A 9,037-nucleotide genomic window follows, 5' to 3' on the forward strand; every position below is an offset into this window, starting at 1 on the left:
AAAAAAAAAGAGCATGTGGAATGGCCTAAAATTAGACTTTAATTGTTTAGGAACCTCAAATGATCAAGCTCTGAATTCAAGTCACAGTGTGTTTCTCATAAAGTTTTCTTGGCTTTTGCCCAAAAGAGAAATACCCTCAAAATGAGCTTTTCATTAATACAATAACCTCAAACAGACCAATAAACGAGCAGCTTCTCAATTTCAGGTCAGGAACCAGCCTGGTCCTTTATTTACACCTGCCAGAAGGTTGGTCAACTCCCTGTTCTCTTTGCTTCATTTCCCACATTGACATTATTTTTAACAGAACTGTACAATCAGTTACCATATATCCCGACCCCCTACACATTTCCAGCCAGGTTCAAACAGTACACGTAGTCATTACGGCACCCGATCACAAGCGACTGCTCCCACACAACCGGCGAAGAAAACAGCTCCCCGGGCAGGGTGGACGCCGCCAGGACGCGGCCATCTCGTGCGTCCAGGATCCAGACGGTGCCATCTGTGGAGGCCAGGCCCACCAGAGGCCCCCCGCGGCCGACAGCAGAGCCCTGAAACACGCAGGGAGTGGAGTACACCTTGCCCGACGTCTGAAAAGTCCAAACCGAAGAGCCGTCGGCGCAGCTCAGGCAGTAGAGGCGGCCGTCGTGGGAGCCGCACAGAAGCCTCTGCTGTCCCGGTACGAAGGTCGGGGAGGAGAAAACCGGGGCCTCTGTGAGGAACTGCCACAGCTGCAGAAACCCCCCCCACAAAAACAGTTAGACACTTTCAAAACAACAGTTGTACGCATCAATCTAAAATTAGTGTCAGGCCCTTATAGGCAGTGATGTCAGTAACGCGTTAATTTGTAACGTGTTACTGACGTCGGACCACTTTTTTCAGTAACGAGTAATATAACGCGTTGCTATTTCAAATCCAGTAGTCAGACTACAGTTACTTATCAAAATCATTGTGCGTTACTATCTTCTTTTGTTATTTAATCGTATTTCCTCTACTCGTCTTGTCGAGTGACCGACGTCTCTATGTGACAGAAATGTAAACAATGTAGGGAGATGCGCATTTTGTTGGTGGAAAAACTGGAACTATTTTGAGTTTCTGTCGCCAAGTCTTATTATTATAAGCGGCTTTGGGCTTCATATTTTAAAAAAAGTCGCTTGCATATTTAATGAGTTGCTGGTTGCGCCTTTTTGGGCTTGTTTTTGAACGTGAAGTTGCTCATTTGGGTTTGGAAATGAGCAGAGACTCATAATAAATCCCAGAATTTGTCCGTCATTAAGGTAGTCTTACTCAGTCTCTCCCTGTTCATCATTTCTCAGATGATCCGTCCCGCTGTGTCTTTGTTAATGTCAAGTTAATATATTACCTCTGAATGACGTCGAGCTTCGCGTTGCGCTCCAGAAAACTGCAAACATCGAGACCAATGTGAACACAATAAACGTGAAAACAGCCACGAATAAACGTGTCCGGAGTTGGCAATAATTATAATGGCAACTTAACGCCATTATATTAAGATAAGTGTCACAAATCTGTGCAGCCATCTGAGCTGTGGAGCGGCAGGAGGAGCTCTGGGGCTGAGCTTTGACACCAAATGCAGGGCCGTAACGCAGAACCTGGAGGCTGGGGGGAGCGGGGAAGGAGGTGAAGGGGGGGCTTTAAAATCCTTCTTAGAGTTTTCCAGACAACAGTGGACCACACAAATTACTCACGTTTTTATTTTTCTACAATCTCCTCTTCAGTTCAACCTTATCAGTGGAGACACATTGTTGATGTTACCATTATAAAATAGCTTACAAAAAAGTATTAGCAAAGCTCAATGTGATTTTCACAGTAGGTGGAGCGTTGTTGTTAGCAGCTGCTGAAAGTAACTAAAAAGTTACTTTTAGTGTAACTTAGTTACTTTCCAAATCAAGTAGTTAGTAATATAACTAAGTTACTTTTTCAAGGAGTAATCAGTAGTCCGATTAAAGTTACTTTTTCAAAGTAACTATACCAACACTGCTTATAGGATAATCGATCACTAAAATAATACCTGATACAAAACAGGCCCACGTAGGTTTAGCCATTTCATTCAATGTGGGAGATGATTTTCTTCACTTTTTAAACGATTTATTGATCAAATGGATACGAAACCAAATTTGTTAGCAAACGCATGCCGGATGTCCTAATTGTTTCACATGAGAGTAGATCCTAGACGTTACTAATTAAACCACTGGGGGGAAAAAATGACCTGATGCACAAGCTTCCCTCAGGAGTCGGTCAAAAGTACACTGCAAAAACACAAAATCTTACCAAGTAATTCTGATCTAGTTTCTTGTGCAAATATGTTGGGACATTTGAAATAAGTCAAATCTTACTTACTTAAAACAAGGCATGTTTCCCATTTTATAAGTGAAACAATCTGCCAGTGGAACTAGAACTTTTTCATCCACATTAAGGAATTATTTACTTGCAGCAAGCCCCTATATGTTGCTGAAAACCTACTTGTAAGTCAGTTTTGTATGATTTCAAGTGTGCTAAAATATTTGCACTAGAAATTGGACCAAAAATACTTTGGAAGAGTTTGGGGTTTTGCAGTGCAACAACAGATCGTAAGACACAACTTCAGACACAACGTCTCAAGTTGTCAAGAAGTTGACACAACGTCTAAGAGAACAAGAAAGGAGTCGACGTCTCGTGTCCTCACCAGTTCTCCGGTGTCGCTGAGGCAGCAGATGTTTCCGTCCACCGAGCCAATCACAACGCGCCCGCAGGACGAGTTTGGAGAGGAGAAGAAAGGTTTGTCTCTACAGTAGGACCACAGGACATCCCCGCTGTCCTAGCAGAGACACGAACACAGACCCAGATGACGCTCTCTTACGCTTTCCAGGTACGATCTCGAAATGTAAAAGGAATGCGGACGAAGAATTCTCATTTCAGATGTTCGGTTTCCCCACCAACATCAAGAGTCTCACCAGGTTGAGACACAGCAGTCGTCCTCCCAGAGACGCCGCGTACAGGCGTCGACGAGACGGCTGAAGGTGCGGCGAGGAAAACACAGCTCCGCCGCCGCAGTCCCGCTTCCACACACACTGTCGAAGCTAAGCAGCAACAACACACAACTTCGTTCATGTCCATTCAGCTTTGGTACAGTGGGAAGCAAATGGTGAAAGACGACGACCACATATAAACTAATCAATCAAAAAGGGTTAAAACTGCTCTCTAAAATGACTTCTCTGTGCATCTCTGACCAGAATGCCCCACTTGTACAACTCTGGCTCATACAAAGAAAATATTCATTTTTGTGATTTTCTGATTATTCTGTTGCTACCGGGGCCACCTGCTGGTTTGGAGGCCCCGCCACACCTGCAGGGTTCGTACTGGTTCTTGAAATCTTTGAAACGCTGGCGTTCCAAGTAGTGTGTTTTCAAGGTTTGGAAAGTGCTTGATTTCTGTATGAAGTCCTTAAACGTATTTGATGCTCAAACGGCACAATTGTGTAACAAAAAGTGCAACATAGTGTTCAATTAAAAGCCTAAATTTTGAAAATTTACCATTGAAACCAGATATATTAGGGTAATAAAAAGACGTATACACATTTTTTTCCCTCACTGTTAGAAGTTAAATCAGACCAAATCTCTCTTGTTTTGCTATAAGTGGAATTACCAAAATTATTTTTGTTAAATACCAGAAAACTTAGCAAGAACAATTTTTGGAAATGTTTTGGTAATTTTCTCAGACCAGTCAGAGACATTTAAAAACCTGCAATTTTGTCATATTTTACTTTATTTTGTCCCGGCCGTAGAATGTGAGAAGAAAAAAAAACAAAACACAAGTGGACACTAACCAGAGGGTCCAGGACGTAAACGTGTCCATCATGTGAGCCCACCACCACCAGACCGGTGACAGGGTCCACAGCAGGACAACTCTTCACCGCGTCCTCCGTCTTAAACACCCACTTTGTCGCTCCGGAGTCGGTGCACAAGAAGTAAACGCAGCCGTCGTAGGAACCTGAAAAGTGGCAAGCTGGAGTGAGCCAGAAGACCAAACGCGTCAGACGGACACTTGGAGAACCGACACCGACCGACAATGACGAGGGAGCCGCAGTGAGACACGGCGGCCGATGCTTCGATCCTGTCCCCGAGGACTCGCTCCCACAGGAGGTTCCCGGCGGCCAGGTCTAACGCCTGGATCCTGTGGGAGTGGGAGCCGATGAACACCGTTGCTCTGGATCGTTCGCCGGCGACGTCCCGGACCAGAATCACCGGGGAGGCGTCCACACACCTGCCGGTGTCAGAGGACCAGCTCGGACTGAGGCGAACACCGACGTCCTTTCCGTCCAGCGGTTCTTCTTCGCCAGCATCTACGCTCCTGAAGTTCGTTCCTTGCGTCTCAGCGCCTCGTGTCACGACTTTACACCCGAGTGTCTCCCTCTGTGTCCGGTCGGATATAGGTCCTTTCTTTGCTGGAACCGCAGACGGAGCCGCAGCGGCCCGTTTCTTACAGGACGACGAGCCGTCCAGTTCTGGAGGCAGCATCTGCGTTACGTGGTGCAGAACGTCTGAGAAGGACCCATCCAGGACAACCTCCAGGAGACGAGGAGAGGGCACTCCCATGGCGGCGAGGATGTCCTCACAGAGACGCAGCGCCTTCAGGGAATCTCCTCCACTGAACAGGAAGTTGGACCGCTCGTCGATGGATGCATCTGCAGGGAGGCCTAATGTATCCTGAGGACAGAAGGTGTCACCAGTATGTAACTTTAATAAAAAGATATTCTCAACATATATTTGTTAAGGCTACAACAATACCGTGGCAGTATAGTGTGAGACAGATCATTTGTGGAAATAATTGAACTCCTCTGCCTTCTTCCAGTGCTATTTTCATAAACAACCAATCAGACTCAGGAGGAGGGCTTTAGCGCTGTCAATCAAGCTTATGTACTCTGCTCACACCATCCGCCTTTCTCTCTACTATACTACAGCTAGTTCACCACGTTGCCAGTTAGCATACCCACTGAGGACCACAGATAAACAATTTCCTGTAAAGGTAAGAGACACCCTGATGTGTTAAGAGCCTCGCTGGCTCTGATTGGTTGTTCTCGACTGGTGCATTTCTGCAGACAAGAATAGCACTCAGTTTTTTCCACATTATTTGTCTCATACTATGCTGCCACGACGTTGTGACAGCTTAAACAAATATATAAAAAAAGACCACATATATAATATATATTTTTATAAAAGACATAGTGGAGCTTTAAACAGGGTAATAATACCTTCCATAGAGTCTCAAGAGTTTGCTTTAGCTTTCCGACCTCCAGCCGTGACAACCTTAACCACTCCCTCTGTTTTTCATATATTCTCATCAGATCCTTCATGTCTGCTTTGCCTGGTAAAATGCAAACATTAGAACTTTTTTTTTATTATTATTATTATTATTATTATTTTTTTTTTTTTAAATCCTCCAGGACTTGATGATTAAAGCTCACCATGATGAGTCAGGGATAAAGCCGGGACGAGAACCAGTGCGTCGGGAATGCAGTGAGCGGACACCAGCACAGACAGCTGCTTCAGTATGAGCCTCTGCAGATCTCTACCTGCGCCCTCTGGCTCCCCCTGGTGGTGACGGACTTCGCTAGCTGAAGCAACGACGAAGGCAAGGAGTCTAAATTGTTTATAGAGACCCACAGCACAGGCTTCCACCTGAGGCAGACTCAGGATTACCTAGAAGAGATGGAACAATAAAAATACAAAATAAAAATACTCCGAGCTGCTTCATATGCCGTCGCTTTCAGTTCAGTGTGTCTTGCGGACAGACCTGGGGCAACAGCGTTCTGAATTTGAACATGGTGCCGTCTATCACCAATTGTTTGAAATACTTCTTACAAACATGGTTTTAAGCTTTCGTTTCCATGAGCAAACATCGCTTTCAGTTTAGAGTTGCAGGCGCTACATCGATTTTAGATTCCCTTGTACATGTGTGTCTTGTTAAACATGTTTAACAAGACACTTCTTCTTCACTAAGTAGCTCAAACTCAGTCAAAATATCTCTGAAAATAAATGGTCTAAAGCAAAGATAGCTTACATTTTGAGAACAGGAACATGTGAAGCCTTCCCAAAACAGCTGTCCACTCAAAATTATTTTAATTTCTAGGTGAACTCACTTGCTGCAAGCTGTCCAAGTTCACTCGCTTCCCGTTCCGTTTGATCATTCTGTCTCTCCGTCCCAGATAGTACAGCTGGGCGTCTTTAACGTTCACCCAGTCTCCTGTTGCTCTCATCGTTCCGGAGACAACAGTGTCCTCTCCATCCAGGAGACACACCCTGTCCTCTCCACCTGCTCAAAAAAAGAACACAGCATTGCCGTCTGCAGTACAATTTTTTTTTGAGGATGTAACGTAAAAAAAATTTTATAAATACAAACGTGTCCCACCTATGAACACCTGCCCTTCACCCTCCGTGATGACGCAGCCATCTTCATCCCGGACTTCCACCACCGTGTCCATCAGGGGAGTCCCAAGAGGCACAGAGGACACCGTGCTGCGAAGGCCCTCTGTGCTTAATCTAGGGCTGAAACGATTAATCGCATAATCCTGACTAATCGATTACTGAAATAATAATCAACAAATTTAGTAATCGATTAATTGTGAACTGCATCGTAGGCTTAAAATAAAGGCCAGTTTCTGAAAGAACATATCCGGAGCGATACGTCACAGTTTTACAAAATACAGGAAACATTTCGCATGTTTACGTTTGTCTAAGTGGGCCTGTTTTAGTTTCTCCAGATTCAAATTTACTAAATGTTACAAAATCTTTATTTTCTTATTTTTTTAAAAATATCTGTAATCTTTCAATGCATTTCTTTTATTGTACAAAAACTGTTTAATGGTTACATGAAAAATCTGGAGAATGGCCCAATAAAAAAAAAAAATAATAAAAAATCTGATTAATCGTAAGAATAAAATAATTGTTAGTTGCAGCCCAGATTTAATGATGACGAATCAATGCCGGTCGTTTCCACTCACATGTTGCTGCACTGCAGCTCAGGTTCTGGTACCCTGTAGCAGGAGGCCCAGCAGGAGACCTCTGTGACGCCGTAGATGTTATAGACGGTGGTTTTATTCTCCTCGTGTTTCCAGCTCCTCAGCTGAGCCGGAGAAGGACAGGCCTCTCCGCCCAGAGCCAACACCCGCAGCGAAGATCTGGGCGACAGCACGTCCCGTTTCAGAGTACCGTGACCGAACCGCACCAGCAGAGTGGGAGTGACCTGGAAAAAAAAACAAAACAAAAACAAACACAAAACGTTGTCAACGAAGAGTCTCTCAGCTCAACTCTCAGTCAGCACACAGCTGCTTGCCTGAAGAACCGTAGTTCGGTGATGTTTGAACAACATCTGGGCGAGTCGACCGGGCATCTTCTTCATCACCGAGGGGACCAGGAGGAGCAGAGCCCCCGAGGACAGGGCCAGAAATATGTCCACTACAGATGGGTCAAAGGTCAGAGGGGAGGCGAGAAAAACAACATCATCTGCGCTCATCTGGAACAGAGATCTGAGCAGAGAAACAAGCCGCTTTCTTATTTCACATCCGCTCCTCTGAAGTAAGAAGAAGAACAGCCAAACTGACCTCAGATGCAGAATATTGGGGACGATGCACCGGTGGGGAACCCTCACGGTTTTGGGAGGACCCGTCGTTCCGGATGTGTGCAGGACGTACGCCAAGCCCGGGCGCCCGCAGTCCTTCAGGGGACCAGTTTTATCAGAGGGATCGCAGCCGCCCGCTCTCTGAGGTCCGTCCTCGGTGACTGGACGGGGCTCGATGTGCATCAAGGTCAACCTGAACTGGGGCAGCTCCACGCAAACCTGCACAGGGACGTGATCGACCACAGCCTCCCGAAATCGCTAAATGGGAGAGTAAAGGAGAATAAGAGTTTATATTCAAGGAGCAAAAGATTTTAATAAAAGTAATATTTGCAATGAGTGTCTTACTTCTATAGAAAAAAACAAACAGCTTTTCTACAAATTTCAATTTTAATGTCTTTTGAAAGGATTTTATATTCTAAGTCTTTTCAACCATTTTTACAACGCAGAAAAATGCAGTCCTGCTTAAACCACATCTCCATGTTGTATTTTTCAGCATAAAAAAAGTTATATTTATTTTTTTGATTTCCTGCTCCAACTTTTCTAATGTCGCTCTGGGCCACCACCGAGATTTCCAATCTTCGCTGATTATATGTAGAGCTATCACTTAATCATGAGACACAATTGGTAAAAGTTTGAGGGGTGTGAAAACGTTTGCAAAACTGAAATGAAACTAATAATTCAACCTGCACAAGGTCCCGATTCACAGCGCAGTACTTGAGGCCACACTGACTCATTACTCTGGCAGTGAGAAGTCCTGGGGCCTCCGGGTCCAGGGGGACGTAGGCGGCAGAACTCTGCAGGATCCTGACGGATAATATAGCGTAGTGAGGAGACAAAGTCTGAAACGATCAGGAGACGAAAGTGGTCCAAACGTACCCCAGAATCCAGACGGGGACCAGCAGATCATCGCTGCAGTACAGGCCGACAGCGCCGCCGCGAGGAGAACAGTTCTGGAGTAAAGCAGCAGAAAGATCCCCGGCGAGCTGGACCACCTCTCTGTAGAGCAGAGACCCTGGAGTCTCTCCCGAGCCGCGGTCATAGAGAACCGCCGCTCGGTCCGGGTGAAGAGAGGCTGCGGCGGACACCAGATCCTGGAGGGTCCGAGCAGGCATTCCGATGAGGCGTTCACTGACCGCCTAATCATTCCTGTCCACTGGACGTACTGAGACCGACTGAGAGCACACCCATCACTGATGTTTCTGTTTTCACATGGGCGGAGCACTACTGGCGCGTTAAGATGACGCATAAACGGAGTGACGTCTTGACGTCAGGGTGCATTCAATTCCCTACTTGAAAGCTCGGACACTCTAACATTTTGGACCTTTACCTTCTATTCGGTGGCTGACAATTAATTACAGCGGAAAAAGACAGTTTAGGGTTGTGTTTCGTTGTCAGAATTAGCAAAAGATTAATTCTGACAACTATA

General features: G+C 45.5%; 1 protein-coding gene across 4 annotated transcripts; it reads right to left on the reverse strand.

The window, feature by feature from the left end:
• Positions 1 to 195: 195 nt before the first annotated feature.
• aasdh (aminoadipate-semialdehyde dehydrogenase) lies at positions 196 to 8,827 on the reverse strand. Of its 4 annotated transcripts, none has more exons than XM_044128938.1 (14): positions 8,488 to 8,827; positions 8,295 to 8,415; positions 7,595 to 7,869; positions 7,327 to 7,519; positions 6,995 to 7,236; positions 6,403 to 6,533; positions 6,134 to 6,306; positions 5,459 to 5,693; positions 5,246 to 5,358; positions 4,058 to 4,700; positions 3,821 to 3,984; positions 2,949 to 3,074; positions 2,681 to 2,812; positions 196 to 728 (listed from the first exon to the last, which is right to left on the reverse strand). In XM_044128938.1, exons 1-14 carry the CDS (start codon positions 8,721 to 8,723, stop codon positions 339 to 341), a joined length of 3,174 nt encoding a protein of 1,057 aa, XP_043984873.1. In that variant the 5' UTR covers positions 8,724 to 8,827; the 3' UTR covers positions 196 to 338. The 4 variants fall into 4 exon arrangements, with proteins under 4 accessions (XP_043984873.1, XP_043984872.1, XP_043984876.1 ...); XM_044128937.1 differs by having other exon boundaries at positions 6,403 to 6,539; XM_044128941.1 differs by lacking the exon at positions 196 to 728 and having other exon boundaries at positions 2,681 to 2,807; positions 6,403 to 6,539.
• Between the last annotated feature and the right edge of the window lie 210 nt (positions 8,828 to 9,037).

This window comes from Gambusia affinis, linkage group LG10 (assembly GCF_019740435.1).
Source record: "Gambusia affinis linkage group LG10, SWU_Gaff_1.0, whole genome shotgun sequence".
NCBI lineage: Eukaryota > Metazoa > Chordata > Actinopteri > Cyprinodontiformes > Poeciliidae > Gambusia > Gambusia affinis.

Bases quoted from the DNA above. Each gene is read 5' to 3' on its own strand.
- aasdh (XM_044128937.1), bottom strand. From the start codon at position 8,723: ATGCCTGCTCGGACCCTCCAGGATCTGGTGTCCGCCGCAGCCTCTCTT. The intron at 8,416-8,487 runs GTACGTTTGGAC...ATTATCCGTCAG, and splicing joins GTCCCCGTCTGGATTCTGGG to GATCCTGCAGAGTTCTGCCG. The intron at 3,075-3,820 runs GTTAGTGTCCAC...GTTGCTGCTTAG, and splicing joins TTTACGTCCTGGACCCTCTG to CTTCGACAGTGTGTGTGGAA.